This window comes from Juglans microcarpa x Juglans regia, chromosome 4D, assembly GCF_004785595.1.
Source record: "Juglans microcarpa x Juglans regia isolate MS1-56 chromosome 4D, Jm3101_v1.0, whole genome shotgun sequence".
NCBI lineage: Eukaryota > Viridiplantae > Streptophyta > Magnoliopsida > Fagales > Juglandaceae > Juglans > Juglans microcarpa x Juglans regia.
This window is the reverse complement of record NC_054600.1, coordinates 23,624,782-23,650,092: the sequence shown is the minus strand read 5'-3', so window position 1 is coordinate 23,650,092 and position 25,311 is coordinate 23,624,782. Positions and strand designations below refer to the sequence as shown.

The following is a 25,311-nucleotide window of genomic DNA, read 5'->3' as shown; positions in this document are numbered from 1 at the left end:
TAAAACTACAATTGGGATGTACCATGTCTTCTATAGTGACATCTATATACTTTACCACAATACAGTTTGGGGTTTCAATATCAAATCATATTAGGATAGAGGTTCAATCAGAAGCCCTAACATAAATTTAGGGTTTCAGATTGAAACCCTAAAGTTACATACACAAATTACAATCACAAATTCACAATCCAATACACACAAATCACAATCCAATCTCCACAACACACAAAATACAATCTCATCCTTCAAATCCATTGATCATTCCCATCCTCCATAGTCCAATCTATTGAAAAACTGTAAAAAAAAAAAAAAATGCTTGGGGATAGTAAGATACTTATAGAAAGTAAGAGAACTTGGGAGAGATGCTTAGAGACGGAGAAAGCTGCATGCGGTGACTGCGACAACAACGGCAACCATGTGAGGGTGTGAGAGTGAGAGAGAGGGTAGAGAGATTCAAGAGACTAAAAGAGTGAGAGAGGGTGCCGAGTGGGTCTTGACTTGAAGGGGGAGTTTTAGGGAATTTGGTCAAAATCAAAATTAGAATCATTCCAAACTTGAAACCAAATATATTTTACTAACAAAACAAGAATGATCATAAATATATGATTTGAAGGAAAATAACTAATTATATTACCCTTAGTCCAAAGAAGATTTTAAGTTTTTATTTATTTTTTTCTATATTTGTACATATTTATCTTCTTAAGGTAGTACTTCAATGTAATCAATATAGAATCTGGACCTAGATACTTCATATCAATTTGGGTTTGCATTACTTAAAAGGAGTGAAATTATAGTACAACTCAAACAAGCTGGAAGAAACATCCGAGTTAAAAGGGAAAACGTCCGAGAAACAAAAAAAGAAAAATGCTAATTTGCCCGAGGACTGGGACCGATATCTCTTACCGACTGGAGAGGGAGTACCTCATGCATTCTTAACGTGGCATGCGTCTTTAGCTCTTTTTTTTAATAAAATAATAAATAGTCAATCGGTAAATCCCGTCGGTCCAATATATCGGTCACCGTAGCAGCTTCCAACAAAAAATTATGACAGCACCCGTACGTGATCTATTCAGCCCAAAAACTCAGTTAAAATAGGCTAAATTAACCTTCTTTCTCGATCTTAAGAACCTTCTAATTAACCTGATCTATCGAATTGTTAAACTTAGTCCTATATCATGTCATGTTTAATTATATATGGAAAATGAATTAATTTCTTCATGTAAACGGTACTAATAATTAAGATGATGATCATAGAATGAATTAGTTTGAAACTTTTTCTATACATGCATGAGTAGTAGTGCTACACACAACTAAAATGATGCATGATTTATCTAATCTTCAAAATAAGGACTAAAATGATGCATTGTTTATCTAAGGTTTGCGTGTTAATTGGCCTAATTAATTTGCACGTTGCTTAATTAATAATTTGTCGAATGCAAATGTTTTGAACATTCCAATTATTCGATATATATATATATATATATATATATATATATATAGGGCTATATATCGTGCGATCAAGTAAGTTCCTACTAAGTTTATTTTATTCCATAATTAAAATAATTAATTATTATAAAGATGCATATATGCACCCAAGAAGATATATAATAAAATTATTATAAGACATATTCCCCGCCCTATAAAACGGACATCATGCTATTAATATTCTTCGCCCACATGCATGCAGGACTAGTAGTACTACTTCACCATTTGACCGGCGCGCTTATCTTTGCCTGTGTCTGATAATGGCTGATCTAAACCTGGTCTTGTTTCCAGCCTCTCTGCTTCTGGTGATGATCTCCTCCCTGGTACTGGTGATTAATGCATCTGCAAGCGGTGAAGGATACAGCCCAAAATACGACGTTGAGAAAACAAATGTAGGAAAAGATGGCCTGCTTTCCACCATTATAGCCATCCAAGGGCTTGTTTACTGCAAATCCGACTCTAATAATCTCATCCCACTTGAAGGTCATTCCTACAACTAATAGTATTCTTCACATTACTGCAGACGAGTAGTACTGATCTATATGCATGCATGTATTCGTCGAGAAAACTATATTCATCGTCCTTAATTTTAGCTATCATCATCCTTTCATCATTAAATCATGATTAGATAGCTATTTATTTGTTTTACTTGTCTATGAATGAGTTAAATTGGTTATATTTGAGTCTTTCTAAGTCACTAGTTGTTCTCTTCATTCTACATATTGTAGGAGCTGTGACAAGGATAACATGTCTAGCTGTGGATGAGCGAGGGTTCGAGACTGCGCCTTTTACCTTCTTAAGTAATGCTTGTAATCCAAAGGGTTACTTCTTTGCAACATTGTCTCCTGCAGAGGTCCAAGATGGTAGGAAGCTTAAGGAGTGCAGGGCTTTCCTTGAGCTCTCTCCTTCGGATGCTTGTAACTTCCCCACAGACGTAAACAAAGGGATCGCTGGTGCTCTTCTTGGATCTTTTCGTCTGCTTGAAGACAAGAAGATGAAACTGTACACTGTTGGGCCTTTCTTTTTCACTCCAGAACCAAATTCTAATTCAGATGGTTTCTAATATTACACATCTCAAGAAACATTAATAACCAAATATATATATATATATATATTCATGTTTAGTTTCTTAATTTGTGAATTTTTACTCTTAATTGGCTCCTCTGGAGATATGTTTTAATGTAGAGAACTTTGTTTCACTGATGAAGGCATGCCTGCCCCTGAGATCAGTAGATGAGGCCCAATGAAGCGTATAAGTTCCTATCTTTGGTTAATTACTTTGTCCAAGACATATTAACATTTAGGACTTGAAGCTTCTACCAAATGCTAACACAACAAAATAAATGGAGGTCAGGACGCACGTAGATTTAATAAATTTATTTTAATACTCTGGGTCAAACATGTGATCAGATATTTAATTAATTGAAACAGAGTATAAATTCAAAATTTGAATTTAGAATTTCTACTTTGATATCACGTGAAATTATTTTTTATTTCAAAAATTTAAATTGATATCATGAAGTAGATTTAATAATTTATATTATTTATTTTAAAATGGAGGGAGAACCAAGGCCAAGATACCAATTAGCCCATATCATCAGTGGGCTAATGCCATCAATATCAATGAAAGGGCTTAGCGGCAAGTGATAAAGACTAAGGCCTCGTTTGTTTTCAGAAAATATCCCATCTCATCTAATAATTATAATTTTTTTAATTTTTAATATAAAATAAAATAAAAAATTCAACTTTTTTAAATCTCAAAATAAAAATAATATTAAAAAATATATTCTAATAATACTTTATTAAACTTTTAAATCTTAATCTCAACTCATCTCATCTCCGAAAACAAACGAGTCAGTGAAGTTGTGCGTAGATAAAAAAATATTTTTTGAGTTGGAGATCAAATTTATGGAATTAATTTTGGGATTTCCTATCGGTTCAAGAAATAAATAATTAAATTGGGGGCTTTACATGATATTAAGTAAGAATTATTCTATACTCAAGTTGAATAGTGTAGAACATATCATTCATATTATTTAAATAGTAATAAATCATTTAAGGACGGGTGAGACCATCATCTTTGTTCAGCAAAACTCAAAGAACCAACAACCAAAAACCTAATAATATTCCTACTCAACTGATGATCTTACCCAACCTAGCTAACATCTACCGCCCTACTCAAAACTCTCGACCTAACATAATTCCCCTGATCTGAAACGGCCTTCATCCAAGCCATGCATGGCCTGGTGATCAGGACATTAATTAATCTGATTATTGGGTACAATCATAGATTTTGGGTCGTTCGTTTGATATGATTTTAATAAGTTTATTTGAAAAGGCACGGCAAAGTAGTAATTCGATACATTAAGAGACGTACATTAAGTGGTTACATAATTTAACAAAATTTATGAGCACATGATCATTTAGTGATTTATCAAAATTTAACAGATTAAGAGATATAAAATTGACAGTTTAATCGGGAACTCACCACGCTTTTAATTTTCAAGATAAAAAACCATATCTTTTATTTTAAACTTGAAAATAATATAAATTGACGTACCATATCAAGTCACATCAGTTGTGAGTTTATTTTTACGTAATTCTTTTATATCTAAAGTATTTTCTTGATAGTGACATGCACATTGCACATGAAGCAAAAGAACCACCAATTGAATGTGCAACCTAACCAAACTTTTTACTCGCCGCCATTGTTGATGACAAGTACTGTAGTACCGAGAGTACATCCCATAGTTAGAATTGTAGCACATAATTATAGCCCTAATCTTCGAGGTGGTCCATGTAACCTGACAAGGAGGGTGAGGATCGCATAGTTTTCGTTGGTGAACTACGTGGCAAGGCAAGGAGATGCCACGTGACCCATCCTTCCAAAGCCACGCCCGGTTCAACCTCCAATATTGATGCTTCGCTGCTTCTCCAAGTCAGTCATATTCTCTCCCCCCCCTAAACCCTCTTTCTTCTCTCTTCCCTTTTAATGCTCAAAACCCAAACGAAAGAATAAAGAAATTGCAAGGCAAGACAGACCCAGAAAGGGGAAGAGAAATAATTCATATGGAGGAGCAAAAGAGCAGGAGCAAGCAAGATATGAAGAGGAACCGGATAAACCTTCGTGGTGGAGATGGCATTGGAGGGGTGGTGGTGTTTGGAGGAGCCTTGGCTATTGCAGGTTTGATTGCAGTTTTCGCATTCAAAAATAGAAGAATGAAGGACGCCGATAATAACCCAAGAAATCCCAGCGATGTATCCAAAGAATCAAAGAACAACAAAAGAGAAGATGAAGGAAGTGAAGGGCTGCGCTTCATTTCTCAAACCTCGTATTATGCTTCATGGTCAGCCAGTTGTCATTAATTTTTGTTGCATGATTGTGTGTTTATCTCTGTTTTTGCTTATCTTTTTAGGATATGATCGATCTGCAGTTTGACAAGCCATGGAACGCCACAGACGAGCGTTACCCAGATTGATCCCTGCGAGACTTTGGTGTCTGCCAAAAGTTTAATCATGGTACGTATAATTCACACCTCCACCCCTTTTGAAAATCCTCTCAAAGGGATTCAGCAGTAGCGTATGATGGGAAAATCTCACTGTTTATGCAAGTGATTTTGGTCGCATTCTGTCAGAATCCTTCGTAATTATTATGTGCTTCTGCATGGAAAACGTCAATGTCATGATTAATTTGTTGTAGGAAGAGAAACCTAGGAATGAAATCAGCGAAGAAAACGAGGACCCCTTGAGCGGTCATCAAGAAATCGTTATTTGTGATTATTCAACACTAGAAAGCAGTGATTCCTGCGATGATTGCGGTGTCATGGGAAAATGTTCGTTGCCAGTGCCGGAGAGTCCTATTTTGATTGAAGAAACAATGGTGAAGAATGATTCCGACATGGAGGAGAACAACTCGATATCAATCAAAACCATTGAAGACGAAAAGGCCAATGAACCTTCTTTGATTGTCCATGCAGAAGATAAGGCTGAACATGAAAAATCAACAACTCAATCAGATGAAGAAGATAGTGATGAAGAATCTCTGCTTTATAAAGAAGATGAGGCAGAACACGAAAAATCAGCAACTCAATCAGATGAAGAAGAAGAAGAAGAGAGAGATGATGAGGAAGGAGGCATTGTGGAGGAAGGCGAGGAAAGCTCAGAAGGTACAACAGGGGACTCTTCCATGGAATCGAATACCGAAGCAATTTGGCCGGCAGAGTTGATATTGGATTCATCACAAGAAATGGGGCAAACAGACTTCATTTTTCAAAACGCTGTTGAGAAAACAGAGAAAGAAGAAGATGAAACAGCAAAATTGGTCAAGCGTGATTACTTTAACAGCACAGAGAATGGCTATGCCTTAAAGTATGAAGCTGCTGAAAAACCCCCTATGATTTGGAAGGAAACGCACAAGCCAGTGAAGGTAAATAATCAACCAACACGCTCATCGAAGTTAGGAATGTGGGTTTTCTCAATAATAATGCTGCTGCTGCTGTTGTTACTTGCTTTCAACGATCAGAAGGCTGTACCGACACCTGCCATGTCATAAATCTTTCATTGCCCGGGAATCTTAGAAAGGCACTAGGAAGTGTATTTAATTACTTTAGGTCAAATAAGAACATCAAAGTTCTTGACAAAAAGCACCATTCTCTAGTTTTGACACTTGCATCTTTGTGTTCATAATGTTCCACGCGAATTTAACCGTGTATGATCAAGATGACTTGCAAAAACCAAGCAACTGGGGATCATAAACAAGTAGAAACCGTCCCAAGAAGACTGATTTCATGGAAGATTCAACATCAATATAAAAGGTATCGAATATTTGGAGAAATTTATTAGCCAAAGGCCATGCGGCCCATGCCTAACAAGATCGATTAGGTACACGCAACGTTAAAAGTTTCTAATGACAGGAACTTTTACGGTAAGGAGGCAAGACAGATTACAGAGCACTGACGCGAGAGCACCGCAGTCTTAACAACCTATTAGCTATGAAAATTGTCGACATAGGTGCTGCTCTTGTATATGTCCAGTGAAAATTTCTTCTTTACTGATAAAAAAGACCAAGAAAACTGTCATAAAGTCATTGCACACCCTAAAACTTCCATCAATATTGAAACCAGGCAATCATTACGCTTCCATTACCCGGGCATCGTTGAGATGATGTGTGCCCTTGATGGGTATCCATACGAGAAGCTTATCATGCATGCTCAATGGGACTCAATGGGGTAGAGGATAATCAATCGACTCATAGTTGATCGAGGAAAAAGAATTTATAAAGCAAGAATTCCTTACGATCCTTACTATAATTGTTTTGCTATCCTGTCCTCTCAATTATCTTTACAAAGCGTATACTACTTACCCTATCACTCTTGTTTCTATATACAGTGCCCTCAATCCACAGACTAAGCTCTTTGGCTGCAGCTTGGTTTATTTGGTAACGAGTGTCCAAACAATAGATGAGAACTAACTAAAAGTAAATACCCAAAATCTGATAATAACACACCCGAATTAGAATTTTCTGTGGACAAAAACTTCATACCCAGGCTACGCCGCCGGGCGAACTTGTTGTAATCATTGACTCTGCTTATTGTTCAACATTCAAGGAATTGGCGGGTCTCTGTTGAGCTTAGCCAACTGCAACCCATAGACCATCCCAAAACACCAACGATTAGATCTATACTTGAGCTAGCATTAACCTGAGAGAGAAACAATTTACATCAAGACTTCAGGGATTCAACACAACATAAATAGACATCAGGCAGGAAAACGTGTAATGATAATATCAAATTTGGAGATGGATCTGATGCACTACCAAACATTCCAGGTTTCCTTCAACATGAAATAACATGACAGCCATTCCCCTCCCTCCATCAATCTCAGCCTGGTCAATATAAGTCAAAGTGTTACATAATGACATATTACTAACATACCAACAGACATTCATTCAGCCGAGTTTTAAATCAATATCAATCACTCACCACGCAAGAACATATAGCAATTCCTGCAGCAGCCAATGCAGTTGTGACCTTAGCCATCATGCCTGAAATTAGTGTTGGACAAGAATAATTCAGAAAAGTGACGTACTCATCCAGGAAATATCAGAGTAGTGTTGTGAGAAATCATTTCTCGACTCTAGGTGGACGACTTACCACAAAAATGTATGACTGAAAACTACAGAAGATTTTTACTTAATAGCATGAACGAGCATCTCCTTCAAATTTATATAGGTGGCTTAAAAATAGGTAAGAGTCAAGGAGGAGCCATGCATGCGACATGCATCACATCCCCACTTATGCTCCAAACCTACTTTTGACGCAAGAGGGAAATAAAGCATGGTTTTGTGGAGTGAATAAAACTTACCTCTTCGATCTATGCACACCACACAAAACCATTGGATGGAGTGCCCTTCAAGATTGTGCCAAGATGCAATCTTGCTGGCTTGCCAACTTTCCAAACTGGGCAAGACTTCTTTGTACATTGGAATGTTAGCTTGTATCATTTTGGCAACACCATTTCCTTGTGATAAGAATTCCCCTTCAGCCTTCAAACTTACATGTTGCACATGCTTACTATGCTTTCCATTGATCTTGGGGACCTGAATACGTCCATTTTCTGGGGACAACATTTTCCCAACATTCATAAGGATCTTCTCCCACTTAGGTCTTCTCTTGGAAGGATCTGGAAGCTCTTCTGCTTCAATCTCCTCTTCAGAATCAGTAATGAAATCCGTTACTGTATCTGCTGTTATTTCAGCAGCAGATAGCGTGGCTTGCTCTCTTAGAAACTACACAAAAGATAAAATGATAAGTATTTGAACAAAGGCTACTAGAAATATGAGCAATGTGGCATCCATATTCAACATAACAATGCCTACTTTGATGATTTTGTGTCTGGCACTTCGTGTTTTAGCATGTTGCAACCATTGCTTATGCCTCTGGAAAGCTGATTTGCTTGAGAGAGCCTGGTAAATTAAGAAATTGTGAAACTTGAAGAAGTTAATGCAATTAAGTATCTCTCCCAAAGAGTACAAAAAGATTCGAATGCTGCTTCTTGTTTTGTGTTTGGAATCATCTGCTGGACAACTTAGCTTTGATTGAATAATACACAAAATACTGGAAAAATATTACCAAGCACAATATTTTGAAGAAGAAAATAATCATGTCATCATGATGAAAACATATGCTCATACATAGAAAACACTGAGGTACCACTTTGTTTACATCCTGAAACAAATATGCAATTTTTAATGGAGATGCAACTTATACTTTTCCCTTGTTGATAATTTTCGATTCACCAGTAGTGGTGCTCAAAACAAGTTCAAATCTTTAGAGTAAATCTTTTTGCTTAAGAAGTACTGATTCTCATAGGTTCTCTTAAGGCTCCAGAAAAAGCCACGTGTCACCGACTTAGCATGCCTAGACATGCAATGCACAAAGTCCCCCCACTTGGATGACATAATCTTGATATGTCCATATGTGATTGTCAAATTTAAGTGAAACATCATGAAATTTTCACATGTTCTCTTATGCAAAGCTAAGATACCATTTAACCAACTTGATTAATACTAACATTGTAGGTGATTATCTCCACAACTTCTGCATTTGCAAGAACATGCATAGGAGAAACAAGATTCCCGTTAACCTGCATAAAAGAAAGTCACGCACCACACCTCAGATTTCCTGAATTTTTGTTTTTCGATTGGTTTTTCCCCCCAAACAAAAAACAAAAATCATACGAGTTCAGATTCAGAAAATACCTTTGCAGCAACCATCTTGTTACCAATTTCAGTGTGTATCATATAAGCATAGTCAATAACGGTTGCCCCCTTAGGCAGGTTCTTTATCTGTTCATAATGACAATGGTCAAGAAATTTCAGTATGTTCGTTATATGTAGAAACTCTGTCTTTCCTCATCAATATTCAAAAGATAAAACATAAGAGAAAAAAAATGGATACCTAAGAAACCCCACTGTCTTACCTCTCCCCTTGGTGTAAACACAAAGACGCGGCTACCCAACAGATCTCTAGTAATAGTGTCTACAAATTCCCTAGAGCTCATGTTGCCAACAAACTCCTCTTGCCATTCTCTGATTGCATTGAGCCAACCAATCTGGAAGAAACAAAGGACTTGAATATGAAGTTAGCATTCAAGTTAGGGGCTTGAAGGAGTTCACCACAAAGACCCTTCAAGAAGGAATTGCAAATAATCACAGTTTGTCAAGGGAAAAAGGTTAAGTACCCGGAGAGCAATGTTTGCATTGCTGAGACAGACAGTATTTCCTCTTGAACTTCTACCATTTGGCATCGTATCTCCAGCTAAACCAGTTGCAAATAGTCTCCCACTATAATGAGCAGCAATGCCTCTGTCAGCTATAAGGTCCATCTCTTCAGTTCTTATCTGCCAAAGAGTAGATAACCCAAAGATGAACAAACACCTCAGAAGTAATTATATAATAACTAGAATAAAAGAAATTAGAACCAAGCCTTAGAGGCACTCAAAGAATAGAAATCAACAGAACAAAAGCCTTCTTTCCAATTATGCAGGAAAAGGGAATTGCTCAATAATGATCATCCAAACTACCTGAACTTCTAGCCTAAACATGCTCTCATACAGAAATGGAATCACCATTGTGTGGAGACTTTGATAGCCATTAGGCTTTGGGGTTGCTATATAGTCTTTGACCTGTTAAAAAAGTAAAACTGATAAATTGATATACATCAATCTTTTCTCCCTCTTTTTTCATTCTATACCAATTACTCTTCAAAGAGAAAAAGCAGCAGCATACTCACAGCTCGAGGAATAGGGGTCCAGATTCCATGAACCAGACCAAGAACATGGTAGCAAATCTGTGAGAAATACAATAATCGGAAAAAGGATTAGTAAAAGTATAGATAACAGTAAAGACACCCAAATCAGGGCCAGGATTTACCTGCTCTGGACTGCATAAAGGCCCAACTCCAACACATTGCTTTGGTTTTACAATAATACGAAGCTGTTTATGACAACCAGGAAGAAGTATCAATAAGCAGATATAAAAACATCACGTATTCTGCCTCATAAGATTTTAATTCAGTTAAAGGAGACACGACAACAAACCTGAGCAATTTGGTTAAGCTCATTTATACAGCCTTTAGATTTGAGGAAAGCCCTATAGATACTGCAAGTAAACAACAAAATATCACTTTCAAGGCCTGTAGAAAGCCCTACATAATAACAACACTTACAACAAGCCATCAGAAAAGAAACCTAAAGGTTGTTTCAGAGAGGAAAACAAAATCCCTTGAATGTAAGGCACACTTAGCATGACAGAAAATGATGCCTCCCTAAAACATCTACACAAATCACAGCCCACAGCTCTTCTCCCAAGACTTCTTGAGATCCTAACAGAGCTCTTTTGTAAACACGCCCATACATATAACCAATATTACAACTGGGTAAGACACTACTGCAAAGTATGTGGTTGATTTTCATGTTGCAATTCTCCACATGGTATAATGCACGACCTAATCAGCTACTTAATCACAGATGCATATAATGAGATCAGACGTAACAAGGATCATGGGTTGAAGCACAAGCAGATAAATAACTGAATTAATTGCAAGTAAGATAGATTCATGGTCTGACCTGTACGGCTCTTTACATACAGCTCGAACTTCAGTTTTCAGAGTCATAAGGTCTAAGAACTGATCATCCTCAATCTTCTTCATCAAAATTTTGTTTGCCTGATTCAAAGAGACAAAGTCCTCATAAGTAAATCCCATCAAGACAACATCGCCTGGAAAGCTCCTGAACTTAGATTGCCAAGGAGGTAAATTCAAACATCGCATGCCATAAAAGGTGCCACGCGATTGATAAATACTGTTAGAGCTCTATTCAGTTTCGACAGAGAACGGCATTACCTCCACAAGTTCTTTCTCATGTTCTTTATAGAAGTCTGCAACTCTTCTCTTAACTTTAGCATAATCTTCAGCATTTGTGTACATGAAGGATAGATTTTCAAGCTCTGACTGTAACATAGGGACCCATATGTTAATGGAATACAATGTAATGGGACTTCCCCAAAAATGTTAATATCAAAAATATTTTGTTGGCATATTCAACATTGAAACTTAAGTCCAACTAAGTTATAAAAAAATTGGGTAGGGTCTATTTTGAAATTGGAACAAAAAATGTAAAAATCTGAGAGTTCGCTAGACTATTGTAATACCCCCTGGCCGGCATACTGAAAATTCTAGAAAGTTCATGAGAACTATGCTCCACCAAAAATTGCAAAAGTGAGTTCGCTAGATGCATGTAAGACCTTCAATTGAGCAAACTTGTTAGAATTACGTATTTAAAAAGGATTCTTAGTCCTATTTTGAGCCATACCTATATAAGCACCCTTATACACAATTTTTTTGTTGATGGGCATTATCTTCAGATCTCCTTAAGAACTTTGTGAGAGAGAGAAAATTGTATGTAAGATTGATGTGTTCAAGCAAAATTTATTTCTCCTTATACACAAACCAGCACCCTTATGTTTCTTTGACTATCCTTAGATCAGAGTTACAGTTTTGAGAACAAGTTTGTTCGTGATGCCAAGGAGAGGTCAAAATTTTAAAGCTATTGTAGGGCAGAGATCGAGTGGTTGTAAAAACTTCTTCTGTAGTGGAATTTTCTATTGAAGAGTTCTTTGAAAGTTTTCCAGATCGCCAATAAAGTCTTTGTGTTGATTTATTTATTGCTTTTGATATGTTGATTTCATTGATATTTAGTTGCTAAAATATCTTGATCTATAGAAGTTTTAAAATTTTTGAATTTGTCATAAAGAGCAATGCTACGAACAGTCCCCATTTGGGGACTGCATGTGCAAGCCTAGTCAATTTTGTCTTTAAAATTTTTTAAAATTACAATAATATCGTTCTCAAAATGGTACTTTTTTCTATTTAATGAAGGGTTTGCACAAGCAGTCCCCCAAATAGAATTTCTCTTGTCATAAAACACCTATTCATTTCCTTCTAGGTGTAATTTTGGCCCTGCCCTAGATTTACAAATATTGGGTCTATCCTAAGTTTAAAATATATATTATATATGTATAAGATACAATATGAAAATGCAGCTTAAATTAAGAGCAATGGTTGCAACACTTGGTCAGCATGTGTAAATCAGCACAAAAACCCCCAAGGAAACCTAAACTTAAACGTATAACTTTATCATGTTTAACATTCTAAACTTTGACAACATGCAAAAACAATAAATTATGAATTTCATTGAAAAAGAAAACAATGGTTGCTTTTCATTTTTTGATAAGTAATTAGAGTATTCAGTTACAAAAAATCATTACTGTCAGCATGGTTGCTGACAGCATTATAATGTGATTACAGAATGTGAATGAGACATTGTGTGGAACTCAGAAGCATTAACAAAGTATGTATGAGCTCATAAAGAACTACCTTAATTTGGTACATGCCCAGCAACTTTGCTAGAGGAGCAAAGACCTGCAACGTCTCCATTGCTATGCTAGACTGTACAAAAAATAACAATGTCAATAATCAAGAAATGAGTCAATTGCTAGCTAATATGAAAGCAATAAGACACCACCTGCTTATGTGGGGGCATGTAAGAAAGAGTTCGCATGTTATGCAATCTGTCAGCTAGTTTGACAATGATAACCCGAACCTGAAACAGCAGCCCTTTCAGTTTCAAAAATGGTTTTCATCAGAACCAGGACAGAGCATTGACAAATATCATAAAAAATAGGTTACCTCCTCTGTCATGGCAAGAAACATCTGACGCAGGTCATCAGCTTTTACATCTTGTACTGAATCAGTTTTATTCTTACAGTTTAGTTTTCCCAATTTAGATACCTACTCAGCAAAGAGGAATATTAAACCAATGGTCAGCCAATTTAATATGGTGTTATCCCAAAACGACACAAGCTACCAATGAGCAAAGATAAACGATAGTTAGCATCTATAATTATACAAAGTACCTTAGTCTCTCCTTCTACAATACGGCGCACAGTAGCACCGAACTCCTCCTCTATTCTTTCAAAAGTAACGACATTTGTATCCTCAACAGTGTCATGCAGTAATCCGGCAGCAATGGACTCCCAATCCAATTCCTAGAAGGATAAATTGGATTCAAATTTGACCACAGATTGTGCTTATAAAAAAAAGATGGCAGATTGCAAGACAAATATTATTATAAAGGACAGCATATATTTTAATTTTGTAAGACTCACAAGTTGGCCTAGTATACGAGCAACTTCAACTGGATGAATGATGAAGGGCTCTCCACTTCGTCTTCTTTGGCCATCATGAGCCTCAAAAGCCAGCTATACCACAGGAAAGCTACATTTAGATATGACCAACACTTCAAAAGATTGGTTTACAAGAATGATAATACTAGGATTTCATGCCAAGCACATAGCTAACCTTAAGAGCTTTAAGGACCAACTCTAGTCCTTTAGGTGGAAGGTATGAAATAGTGGGCTTAAGATCCTGAGGATCAGAGGATCAATTTTAGCATATAACATGAACAAGAGGGAAAAGATAAATCCATGTTAAATACCATTATTGTTATAATCACAAAGAGTTGTCATGGTTGAACAACAACTGGACTATACCTCCCATAACCTTTCAGGAGAAACCTCATCGAATGCACCCATAGAGAAGGATGAAGAACAGCACATTTGCCATCTTTTACAAGCAACATGAGGCAAGCTTGGTTTGAAGTGTCTTCCAAAAAGATCAACGTCGGAACCTTCACTAGAATACCAACCTCTTTCATCGAAGGCTTCGCATCTCTGAAATAGGATAACATTGGACAGGTTTTCCAGTTAAATTAACTATGCAAGCCAGTTTCTATAATCAGCATACCAGTAATTCCAAATACATACAACAGTTCTTGTGCAAGTGCCATTTTTGTGACAAAAGCAATGTAACTTTGGAGTGATGAACTTTTATAAGAGACAAGCATCACTTCACAAACAAAAATAAACAAAAATCATTTCAAGATTTGAGTTTCATGAGAGAAATATCTTTCACAAACAAGAGGTTTTTTATAACATAATTTGGTCTGGCAAAAAGGGGGGCAAGTGAACGTGAAATCTAATACAAAATAAACAGCACTTCTCATTCTCAGAAATTATAAAGATTCTAAAAACGTGCCAAGTTTATATTAATCCTATATTAAGATACTGCAAGAACTTCAACTAATTGCGACTCGCAAGAGACACTTTGATGCTTCCTATGCATTAAATCAGCATCCCAACTTTAGCTTAAATTCTGACCTCAGTTAAAAGTTTCAAATTTATGGATAGAAGCAATCCTCTTGCACAAAAATCCTTTTTTTTTTTTTTGATAAGTAAAAAAAAAAAAAATCGAAAGTTTTGGACATGATAAACATAAAATAGATTTTGGAAACTCATTTGAACTGGCAGGAACCAAAATTCAGATACTACATCTCCTAAGGCAGTTCAAGAAACATTACAGAATTACTCCGGCATCTTCTTCCATTTCGTCCGTAAGACGGCGAGGAACACTGAGGTGGGTGAGCTGTGCTCGCAAGGAACCCGGTCAAGATCCTGGGCGCTTTCCACGCGCACGATAGAACGTTACAATCATATCTTCCATTCCCATGCCAATTTGGTGATTTACACGCGTTAACGCATTCTAACGAAACTACAAGATTTACATAACCACAATTTTCAGTATTTCAGAACCCCATGGCCATAAGACAAAAATTCAAGATACCGTATTTACATAGAGACAATTCTTAACGGTAGCTGAGAAAACATTACAACTTCACTGGGTGTTGGTTTTTTTTTTTTTTTTATTCCTTCTCGTGCTTCAAAGTTACAAAGATTGGAAACCAATACTTGTAATTTCAATTTCCTGAATTTTCCCACATTTTCTCAGCAACCAAACAGAGTAGACATACATACCTGACATGGAGGAAGCAGAGGCCATTTGCAAGTGAACAGAGAAATCTCATTGAATCAAGCTCAGCATTAAACAACCCACAAGACGCACACAAGAAAACCTCACCAAGAATTCACAAAAATGAAAGCGGGAGCCAATCAAAGGCTCATTGCTCAGAGCTTCATGGGCCAAATTAGCGAGGGATTACAGGAGCGTTCCGTGTGCAAGCGAAACTTTTTGTTTTCGGACAAATAAGCGAGGGATTGAAACGAAGAAGGAGGCGAAAAGATAATTTGGAGAGAGATACTGAGCGATAGATATGGAGCTGAGCCGAGGCCACACAAATGCCGTTTGATAAAGATATTTTTCCTCCGTGGGTTTAATATATTTAAAGGCGAAGATTTTGGAATTTATATTATTTTGTGAGGTCCATATTTTAAAAAATTATACAAATTAATCTAAAACGCAATCTTGTAAAAACTCCTAGTGAACTAATTTTTTTTTTTCGTTTTTTTTCATGTTTTTTAAAATAATAATGATAAAGGTAATTTTATTTTCAGATTTTTCAAAAAAAATTAAAAAAAAAACTTCAATGGTCTCTTGAGTAGGTATATTCCTAATATTTATCTCTTCTAACAGTATATAAACATCTAACTCTTAAATCATTAAAACTTATTTCAACTCAAAATTTTTTTCACATAGAACCCACAATCTTTTTGAATTTCTCATAAATACATCTAAACTTATCTTAACATCTAAACACATATAAACTCATCTTAAATAGATCCCACAAAATTCATTCCATAATTTCAACTCATAACTATTCATAAAAAACTCAACTCAACTCAACATTCAAACGCAGAGGATCTTGCTTTTGGATCCCCTTATTGTCTTTAAAAAGTACTTAATCCTCAATCAACAACATGATCAACTAGAAATATAGATATTTATATAGATATTATAAGGTGATGTTGTTTTCTTAATGTTTATACCGTCCGTGGCTGTCACGAAGCTAACCTAGATATGCTGTGCTGCCAACCTAAAAAAACCAAATCTGAAATAAGACATTGAATTGAGCTAACTTCTCCATAAGTTAGACACTCTAAAATACCTCGAGATCATTACCAACATGATTTAAATTGTGCTCTTAGCTAGGTATATGTATGCTTCGCTCTAATATATCATTGAAATCATTGGTTCCACGAAGATATAAAAAAATATATAATATTTAACTTTTTGTAATTATAATGGATCAGAATAAAGCAACGATATACGTACAACTCTTTTATAAGTACTATTTTATTATTTATTTTCAAACAACCAATAAAATCATGCAATTCTATTAAAAATAAATTTTAATATTACAAAGCTATAATCCATTTTATATAGAGTTGTAAAATAATTATAAGATTATCGTTTTCCTTTTGAATATATTTGAAAACAATATGCAAAGTGCAGGTTGGCCTAATGGCCATATGTAATGATCAACAAAACACACCATCATGTGAAGCTGTATGCACAATGGTGTGAAAGCACCGACTTGTTTTGTTGGGAAATTATCACGTCAGTGCTTTGGTAAGAGAGGGCTTAATGCAGAGTTCCAAAGGATTTGAATCGCGATACGGCCGGGGCCAGGCTAAACCCACTTTAAAAGGGTCACTAATAATGCTTTAATCAAGCAATTATGTACTTTTAACCACCATTTTGAGGCCTTTTCTTCTAAAATCGAAATCCTTTTTTTTTCAAGACCATAAAACTGCTTTAATATTTTGTTTACCCAAATCAAAGAGCTAATTTTTAGGTGCTAAAAAGCACTTTTTAAGCTGATGACCACACATAATCAAAAGGCCTAAAGTTTCGTTTGGATTAAGAAATTATTTCAATTTATCTCATATCATATCATCTTATGATTATAATTTTCTTAAATTCACGCATAAAATACAATAAACAATTCAATTTCAAATCTCGATTCAACTTTTTTGAATCTTAAAATAATAATAATATTAAAAAATAATATACTAATAATATTTTATTCAACTCATTTAAAACCATTTCATCTTACCTCACTATCCAAAAAATCCTTAAAAATGTCCCACTTTCCTACTAAGAAAAATTCAAAGAAAAAACCCAATGGTCCAAGCTGAAGAGCATATTCATGATTTATATAAGCATTGACATAATTTATATAATTTAGTCCCCCTAATGATTGTCCCAGTAATATCAACGCAAGAGAAAAGCGTAGAGCACAGTTGCAGCCAATTAACCTTTTCATTTTAAGGGTATGAAAATCAGGATTGTAATTATTAAAGCGTCGAAATAATGAGTATCTTTCAGATAGTGCTTGTATCAAGGGAAAACAAAAGTGCAGTAAAAGTTAATGCTGCACTTTTTTATGTATTCTGTCGACGTAGCTGGTGAGATTGGGCACCCATATATGATTCTATGTCCACGATCGAAGAGAAAATAAAATAAAATAACTATAAAATATTCCAACGAAAGAAAATTAAAGGAACGAGGTTGCTAATACAGTACTGAGAATATACCTCATGTCTGTCAAGAAAAGCATCTATCTGTTTTATGGTCTTTGTCTGTCTGTCTGCCGGAAATGGAATGTCAATTCTTATAGATAGCAGATGGGAATGTTCTTTTTTATCCATTTGAGAAAAAAATGCATGGTTTATCATCTACGTGTGGTTGTTGGGGACCGGAATGAGTCGTCACGGCACCAAAGACTATATACAGGTAAAGACTTGGGTTTTAAGTCGGGAATGAAAAGGATAAGCTTAAGCGAGGAGAAATTTTACAGTTTTGGACGTGCTGAACAAAGATGTTTGGTGAGAATTAATCTGGCTGAAACTACGACGTTAATCTGATCTTAGTACTCCTAGACAATGTTTCTAAAGGATCACGACTCTATATATATACTTCTGCGTTTGCTCCGATAAAATATAAGAGATTTTTGTACTTTGGTTTTAAAGATTCATTGTTTTAGAACAATTAGAACGTGCTATTAATAACTTTGCAAAAAGTCGTGTGCAGTCAGTCTGGGGAAGGTTCCATGCATGCATGTTACAAGCATTTTGATCAGTTCTATAAGTGGGATATTAATAAGCTAGCTAGCTCGAATCATGCAACCCATGAATTAACCTGGATGTATACATGACGTACGTACAGGAGATAACATGATTTTCATATATATATATATATATATATATATATATAATTGCAGTATTTGAAATGTACAATTATAGGCTAGGGGCCGGGTAGAAGATGCCATTATATTTATCTTGCCGAAGTGATTACAAAATATGTTGTGGAGGAAAGTTATACGTAGAAGCACTAAAGAAAATGGCATGGTCGTCTAATGGCTTAAGTTAGAAATGAAAAAATTAGAGTATTTTTTACTTTGCATTATTAACGTGTGATGATTATTTCCAGAGAACTCTTCATATTTCTATTTTTGTTTTAACATATTAAGCTTTCCTATTGTTAGTCTGAGTTGGAAGTTGTATTTCTGTTTTAAATGAATTTTGTGGGTCTCTATGTAAGCTTATAAAAGCATGATCAACGGAAGATGAATGGTAGAACCATAGTATCAATCCGTGAACTAAAAGGGTTGAAGTTTCTCAAGTAACTTCTCTGTTTTCTCTGTTTTGCTTCCTTGTTTAAAACCAACATGCATATATGCCAAAATATTAGTGCTAATATATATGTATATTTCATTCTTCAACTATCATTCAATTCAGGTCGAAGGGTAATTCGAAGATAGGTAAAAACAAGTGATCCATGTATAAACATAATTTTAACCGTCGGATATATCTTGAAAGATAATGCATATTGTAACTTTTTTGGTAGCATGCAGATCACATCACGGACTAATTAAATTTCAACGTTGTGCTTTTAATTTGTAGAAATTGATATAGAGATCAGTAGGAAGAGTAGTCGACATGATTTTGAATAATGAAAACGTATAACGTTGCACAAAGTAGAATTTCTTATCTGAAATCTGTACGTTATTGATCATCATCCTTTTATCATTCATCCCCTAAAACGACATCAAAAGGGGATCGAGTAGGTAATTGAAAAATAGCAAAATAGTTTTAGGCCCCAATGAACTCTGCGAGTGTGAGACTCCTCATTTTATGGAATTGCATATTCGCAGAATCTTTCTTGTTTGAGAATTGAGATCACCTGAAAAAAAAATTAAAGAAACATTAATTGTGGCTTACTGTCTTGTCTATTTCAAAAGTAAGAAGATTGAGAATGGGTTAGGCAGGTTTTGAAGTACGTCACTCATGCATGGACGTGAATCTGGCCTACTACTTGTGCACTTTGCAGCCGCACAAAACACTGTATAAACTCCATATGGGTCATAATCCTTGGAGTCATCATCCAGTAACTCAGGGAATGCTCCTTCCAACACCAATGGTCGAGCCTGCCATTTACAGAGAAAAATGCATGCTTAGATAGAAGTTGGGCTTCTTGACGTGAACTTTGAGGATAGAGAGATCATGTCACATTCAAGATCATGATTTTAGTAGCCTTACTAACCCACTGAATCAAGCTTTCATCATCTTCTGGTGCAGATCTTCTGCAAAACAACCTCAAGAGTAGAACTCCGAAAGCTTGGACATCGGATTTTACTAGAGACATTGTTTCATGGTCCAAGAAATCCTTAAGGCGGCACCTGTAATTAATCAGGCAAAAAGAGTACTAATGTTAGTGCTTCAAACAGGCTATAATAGACTTCCAAAACTTGGCCTGGAGTTTAGCTCATGTAAACCTGTTGGGGGTTATCTGCAATCCTAGCTTTAGATGAAGCCACTTTGCTTTTCCAAATCCAGATATCTGTTGCATTCAATCACAATCAATTACGAAAGAGAAAAGTAATTGGAGCACTAACATTGAAACCTCGAAATAAGCACTTATGATATGGGATTTTCACCAGTGGCCGGAAGTTCAATGTCAGAAATATGTTGAATGGTTGTAAGTCACCATGAACTACTGGGCCTCCGGGACATTCTTCATGCAAGTATCGAATACCTTCAGCAATTTTTATAGCCATGTTTAGCTTATCTTCAAATGTCAGTTTCAACTGATCAGTCTCCCCTGAGCCTGTGTTTGTAGTGCATAAACAGCAGATAATATATCCCATCATTAGCTACAAATCAACAGATTATTAAGGGAAAAAAAAGGGAATGTGAAAACGGAGAAGAGAACTGAATGAATACACCAACACAAGCTATTTCCACTACCTAATGAAGTTTTAAGGTTTTGAAATCTGTGGGTTCAAGAACTTACCAGTAAGATATTCATCCAGGTTCCCCCAGCATTCTGCAAACGGATAGACCAGAACAGCACAATCTTCACGTGACTCGCAGTATCCTATCAACTCCATTATATACTTATGTTGCATAGACACAGCTGATGTTTTTTCTGCTTCAAGGATGCCACTACAATTTCCCATGAATACTTTTATCAAAACTCTGGACTGACAAGCGGGCAGGTATCCATCATATAAGGAAATGTTCTGATTCTTGTCATTGTTTGTGAAATTCCTTTTAGGCCCACATCTCGCCGCTTCGAGTTCTTGCGCGGTTAGCTTCCTTGGTAATCTTGGCAAGAGATTGGCCAGAGAAGGTTTTTTTGAGGATATTTTAGAATGTCGAGATGTCTCCTTTGAAGGTGAAGGGAGCTCCATTTCTTTCAGATTTTCACTTTCTTCATGTAGCCCAGACATCGTTTTATCATCTCCTTCTCTGCCTGAACTTGCAACAAGTGATGCTGGATCAGGAGGTTGAGACTCTGACAAAGGATGACAAACAGGGATTTCCACTACGGATATTGTTGAGGTATAAGTTGGATTTGGTTTTATTTCTGTGATAAGTGAAATCTTCGATTGACCGTTAACAAGCAAGTGATGATCGACACGGGCTTCTTCATCATCACTTTCGAAAGATACCTTGCAATCTGTTCCACTCCCTCCAATGTTCATGTTTTCAGCAAAGCTCCTCCAAGGTTCATGTTTTCCACATAGCTCCTGCAAAATATAGGTTGTATAACGTACTCAAAAGAAAGATGGAATGAATTAAAAGAGGTAAGGTCCCACTTGCTGACAAAAGTTACAATCTGTGGGAACAGAGATCTTCCGCCATGATATGAGACAATTAACCTGCGAAGAGGGAGATAATTTAACAGCTCTTCAACATGCTAATTTACCGGGGCGTGTACCTTCTCTCTTCAGTCTTCACCTTGATGAGTAGCTGAAATTATGCTCCCCTAAGAAACAATCATGGAGAAACCAAGATTTTTCAATCCCAAAGTCTTCCAAAGTTGCCCGATATTTATCTTACTTCTGCTTAGTGGCCGACGTCAAAACTGATGGTCGATTTATACTATGATCATAGGTCAATCACCATGAGTACTCTTTCCTCATTTTCCTGATCAAGATCGGTTGTTTTTTAGTTTATGCATTTCTTGATTCATTGGCTGTTTCGCGAGCGGTCATTTCTGTACTAATACCATGTTTCGGTCTCGAAAAAGGTGTCTCCATCTCTGCATGTTTACTCTTGTTTTCACCATAGAGACGAGCATCCAACTTTGATTGGACCGGACAGGAAATCTTCCATTGTTTTTTTACTAAGATTTGCCACTTCGCAACTTCTTTCTATTTTCCAAAAGGCATTCTGCTTCAATTATATAATAATATAAATCAAATAGCACGTGAAGGAACTTAATTTCTACCGAAGGCTGAGAAATATATGCAAATTTGAGATCACGACCATTGCTCCCACCCTCCTTTCTCGACTGAATTCAATCGAGGCTTTACTGCAGTACTACTACTGCCACCTTCTTCAGAGAATCATGAGTACAATTCAATGAAACAAATCCAAAAGTAGTTACATATAATTTAAACTTTACAATTTTTTCATTATTTTCAAGAACAGGTTACACATATGATGATACACAAAATGATTAGGCTCTCTGCGTGCATTTCATTCTTTTTCTAACTTTTTCCTATCTTTCTTTCCCTTCTTCGTTGTTTTTGAGGAAGAGCATCAAATATTATTCTGTTCATTCATCTAAATATTGAAGCATCTGGCTTTGTTTTGTAATCTAAAGGGTTGATTTGTATTGTAATGGTAAGCTTAAAGGGAAAAAAATAAGGTTTTGTTGCTCGCAAGTAGTACTACAATAAACTAATTTACTGGCCTAGGATACATTTATAGTGAAAATAGTACAAACAAAGGCGCATCAATGTCTTGGAATCATCTCGGCCGTAGTTGTTATAGTCGTCGTCCTTTGGCTCCATAGGTTGTAACATCAAAATACCGTTCTAGCTGTTTCTGTAACGCTACGACTGGCACCAGGACCATAAGGACAGCATGCATTACGGCAGCAAAGGGACCAATGGAAATCCTGAAACAAAGAAACAGTCTTGACAAGCTCGAATCTTCTTTTATTTTTATTTTTTATTTGTTAGTCATAAACATTAAATATCATCCAAGTATGATATCAAGGAGCAGACCACCTCGTACGATGCTACACAAATGCCAAAACTGGCGAAAGGAACATCCAACAAGGAAACATAACCCAAAATGGTAGCTAATTTAATTCATTGTAGAAAACTGTACATTAGAAAATTTTAAAATTTAATGCGTATTAGATGTTAACTACTGTAAAAACATGAATAAGAAAAAACCCTAGCGCCTCCCCCCCTCCCACCCAAAAGAACCAAGGGCTCTGCCGCTCCATATCTGATTTTCGCCAAAGGAGAAGGAGGTCGACTTTGGCTTCCTCCTCCCTCTCATTCCCTCATTCATCCATTCACCCACATTATCTATCAAGATTTCTTTTGCTTAGTCTTATTTTATTTTATTCAAGATCGAAAATGATAGATCTATAGTTTTTCGACAACCTACAAGAGAGACGCATGGCAGAAGCAAATTCACAGGTCGAAAATCATTTGGAGGAAAGCAATGGTTTTGTGAAAAAACACCATGTGTGGTTCTCACGCATTGCCTACATCTGTGCGTGGTCCTCACGTGCCACCCCTTCAGTAACTCTTCTCGACACACGCATTAGATCACCGAACTTGCCACCACCAGACCTTTTAGATATGACCTTTGTGAATAAAAAAGACAAATGTGTTGCCTTCACGGGCCGTCACAAATTATGAAGTCTACTGGAGTTGGTCTAAACTGTAATCTGTCTTTTTCACATCTATCTTACTGTTTTCTTTTTGGTTTCTTTATTGTTAATTAAAATAAAAAGAGTTTGTCTATCGGACGTTTGTTTGTAGAGGTTGAGTCTTCTTTTTCTATGAAGGGTGAGGTCGAGCCTCTGTTTAGATAGAGAGCATTGTCTCTTAGACATTTATCTGTAGAGAGTATCAGTAATAGTGAAGACCAGACCAATCACAAAAGAAAATAGTGTATTTGTAGATCTCCAAATGTATTATTTTGGTTTATAATGTCATGTTTGATTTGGAGACATTTTAAAATATATCCGGTCATGAATGTAAGTTTATTTGATGAATGAATAATGATAATTTCCCTTCAAAATAAAAGGGTGGCCTATTTATAGTGAAATAAAGCGTGTGTAATAAAGAAAACATAATCAATATCTAAATACAACATATTATGACCTAGGATATTTACATAATATGACCATAATATTATTAGAATCTTAGACGTTATACTAATCTAATTAAGGTAAGTAAATATATACTAACAACCCCTCAAATTCAAGATGGTGGAGCCAACTGGAGTTTGGAAACAAGAGTACCTAGCCATCCAAATGGATGAGATTTTATAAAAATATTAGCAAGATTTGAAGATGCAAAGTATCTTGCTGAAGGTGATGACAAACACAATGACAATCTATCTCGATATGTTTGGTACATTCATGAAAGACATCATTATGAGCAATCTGTATGGCACTGAGGTTATCATAGTGAATGGAAGAACTAGTCTTTTGTTGAACGCCCATGTCGCTAAGAGTCATCAAAGCCATAACAATTTAGAAGTGGTGTTGGCCAATACGCGATACTTAGCATCAGTACTAGATCAAGATACAACTGTCTGTTTCTTACTATGCCAAGATATCATAGATTTCTCAAGAAAACCAATAGCCAATGGTGGAGCGACGATCAGTGGGATCGTCAACATAATGATTGGAGCACGGTGTGCTCATAAATTGACTGACCAGATGAACAACATAAGAAATATATGGCCGTGTAACAATGAGGTAAATGAGACTACCAACCGTCTGTAGGCTGTGGGATTTGAAAGAGGCGTACCATTAGTGGCAATAAGCTTAGCTTTGTATTCAAGATGACTTCCGGTTGTCTTATTATCAGTCAACTCAAGCTTAAAGAGTAAATTAGAAGCATATTTGGCTTGAGAAAGATAATAACCATTTGTGCGCAATGTAACCTCAAGTCCAAGAAAGTAGCTTAAGTTTCACAAATCTTTCATTTCAAAATTATAACTGAGAAAACCCTGAAGGTCTCTCATGCCAGTGATGTTATCTCTAGTAATAATCATATCATCAACATAGCAAATGATAAGATTAGTAATATGGCAAGCATCAGCAGAGTCATAGCCAGGTGGAGGGTGCATATATAATTCTTCTACAAGATCACCATTGAGAAATGCATTTTTGACATTCATTTGAAATAATTTCTATTTGTGAACAACTGCTACCACAATTAATTATCTACAACATTGCATTCCATAGCATTGTTTGAATGAAAAACTTTGATGGTACGAGAAAATTGAGTTTGTACCATTTGTTAAAGATTTGATAAATACAAGTAAGTTTGGAACGATGTTGTAAGAGATATATCCAAGTAAGGAATAATCATCAACAAAATAACGAGATCCGCCCTCTGTATGAGTGGGAGCAGGACTCCAAA

At 36.0% G+C, this 25,311-nt stretch overlaps 5 protein-coding genes across 6 annotated transcripts; 2 read left to right on the top strand and 3 right to left on the bottom strand.

Annotated features, from left to right (window-relative positions):
• The first annotated feature begins 1,745 nt into the window (after positions 1–1,745).
• On the top strand, positions 1,746–2,548 carry LOC121260225 (protein SEED AND ROOT HAIR PROTECTIVE PROTEIN-like). Its single transcript, XM_041162061.1, has 2 exons — positions 1,746–1,968; positions 2,214–2,548. Exons 1-2 carry the CDS (start codon positions 1,746–1,748, stop codon positions 2,546–2,548), a joined length of 558 nt encoding a protein of 185 aa, XP_041017995.1.
• Positions 2,549–4,280: 1,732 nt separating this feature from the next.
• On the top strand, positions 4,281–6,203 carry LOC121260421 (glutamic acid-rich protein-like). The gene is made up of 3 exons (XM_041162284.1): positions 4,281–4,832; positions 4,920–5,004; positions 5,186–6,203. Exons 1-3 carry the CDS (start codon positions 4,555–4,557, stop codon positions 6,035–6,037), a joined length of 1,215 nt encoding a protein of 404 aa, XP_041018218.1. The 5' UTR covers positions 4,281–4,554; the 3' UTR covers positions 6,038–6,203.
• A 536-nt stretch (positions 6,204–6,739) lies between these two features.
• On the bottom strand, positions 6,740–15,758 carry LOC121260420 (putative GTP diphosphokinase RSH1, chloroplastic). 2 transcript variants are annotated; one of them, XM_041162283.1, is made up of 24 exons: positions 15,411–15,758; positions 14,962–15,161; positions 14,096–14,275; positions 13,905–13,970; positions 13,712–13,804; positions 13,460–13,591; positions 13,233–13,334; positions 13,069–13,146; positions 12,921–12,992; positions 11,388–11,495; positions 11,113–11,210; positions 10,585–10,645; positions 10,418–10,480; positions 10,278–10,334; positions 10,069–10,170; positions 9,727–9,885; positions 9,466–9,597; positions 9,245–9,331; positions 9,058–9,129; positions 8,363–8,449; positions 7,849–8,272; positions 7,467–7,528; positions 7,301–7,369; positions 6,740–7,184 (listed from the first exon to the last, which is right to left on the bottom strand). In XM_041162283.1, the coding sequence occupies exons 1-24, from the start codon at positions 15,463–15,465 to the stop codon at positions 7,080–7,082; spliced, it is 2,664 nt and encodes an 887-aa protein (XP_041018217.1). In that variant the 5' UTR covers positions 15,466–15,758; the 3' UTR covers positions 6,740–7,079. The 2 variants fall into 2 exon arrangements, with proteins under 2 accessions (XP_041018217.1, XP_041018216.1); XM_041162282.1 differs by having other exon boundaries at positions 14,962–15,152; positions 15,416–15,758.
• Positions 15,759–19,491: 3,733 nt separating this feature from the next.
• LOC121260423 (probable serine/threonine-protein kinase PBL1) lies at positions 19,492–20,077 on the bottom strand. The gene is made up of 3 exons (XM_041162286.1): positions 19,944–20,077; positions 19,681–19,827; positions 19,492–19,583 (listed from the first exon to the last, which is right to left on the bottom strand). The coding sequence occupies exons 1-3, from the start codon at positions 20,043–20,045 to the stop codon at positions 19,533–19,535; spliced, it is 300 nt and encodes a 99-aa protein (XP_041018220.1). The 5' UTR covers positions 20,046–20,077; the 3' UTR covers positions 19,492–19,532.
• Positions 20,078–20,087: 10 nt separating this feature from the next.
• LOC121260422 (proline-rich receptor-like protein kinase PERK4) lies at positions 20,088–21,730 on the bottom strand. Its single transcript, XM_041162285.1, has 4 exons — positions 21,624–21,730; positions 20,694–21,432; positions 20,338–20,507; positions 20,088–20,240 (listed from the first exon to the last, which is right to left on the bottom strand). Exons 2-4 carry the CDS (start codon positions 21,385–21,387, stop codon positions 20,166–20,168), a joined length of 939 nt encoding a protein of 312 aa, XP_041018219.1. The 5' UTR covers positions 21,388–21,432; positions 21,624–21,730; the 3' UTR covers positions 20,088–20,165.
• Between the last annotated feature and the right edge of the window lie 3,581 nt (positions 21,731–25,311).

What these genes read in the sequence shown, in the direction of transcription:
- LOC121260225 (XM_041162061.1), top strand. Translation starts at nt 1,746, where the DNA reads ATGGCTGATCTAAACCTGGTCTTGTTTCCAGCCTCTCTGCTTCTGGTG. An exon ending in TAATCTCATCCCACTTGAAG is followed by an intron (nt 1,969 to 2,213) that starts GTCATTCCTACA and finishes TACATATTGTAG; the next exon opens with GAGCTGTGACAAGGATAACA.
- LOC121260421 (XM_041162284.1), top strand. Translation starts at nt 4,555, where the DNA reads ATGGAGGAGCAAAAGAGCAGGAGCAAGCAAGATATGAAGAGGAACCGG. An exon ending in ACCTCGTATTATGCTTCATG is followed by an intron (nt 4,833 to 4,919) that starts GTCAGCCAGTTG and finishes ATCGATCTGCAG; the next exon opens with TTTGACAAGCCATGGAACGC. An exon ending in CTGCCAAAAGTTTAATCATG is followed by an intron (nt 5,005 to 5,185) that starts GTACGTATAATT and finishes AATTTGTTGTAG; the next exon opens with GAAGAGAAACCTAGGAATGA.
- LOC121260420 (XM_041162283.1), bottom strand. Translation starts at nt 15,465, where the DNA reads ATGAGATTTCTCTGTTCACTTGCAAATGGCCTCTGCTTCCTCCATGTC. An exon ending in CTCCTGAAAGGTTATGGGAG is followed by an intron (nt 13,971 to 14,095) that starts GTATAGTCCAGT and finishes TCTGATCCTCAG; the next exon opens with GATCTTAAGCCCACTATTTC. An exon ending in CTTTATGCAGTCCAGAGCAG is followed by an intron (nt 10,335 to 10,417) that starts GTAAATCCTGGC and finishes TATTTCTCACAG; the next exon opens with ATTTGCTACCATGTTCTTGG.
- LOC121260423 (XM_041162286.1), bottom strand. Translation starts at nt 20,045, where the DNA reads ATGTCTCTAGTAAAATCCGATGTCCAAGCTTTCGGAGTTCTACTCTTG. An exon ending in ATGAAAGCTTGATTCAGTGG is followed by an intron (nt 19,828 to 19,943) that starts GTTAGTAAGGCT and finishes TGTAAATGGCAG; the next exon opens with GCTCGACCATTGGTGTTGGA. An exon ending in CACGTCCATGCATGAGTGAC is followed by an intron (nt 19,584 to 19,680) that starts GTACTTCAAAAC and finishes TTTTTTTTTCAG; the next exon opens with GTGATCTCAATTCTCAAACA.
- LOC121260422 (XM_041162285.1), bottom strand. Translation starts at nt 21,387, where the DNA reads ATGAACATTGGAGGGAGTGGAACAGATTGCAAGGTATCTTTCGAAAGT. An exon ending in CCTGGATGAATATCTTACTG is followed by an intron (nt 20,508 to 20,693) that starts GTAAGTTCTTGA and finishes CTACAAACACAG; the next exon opens with GCTCAGGGGAGACTGATCAG. An exon ending in CATTGAACTTCCGGCCACTG is followed by an intron (nt 20,241 to 20,337) that starts GTGAAAATCCCA and finishes TGAATGCAACAG; the next exon opens with ATATCTGGATTTGGAAAAGC.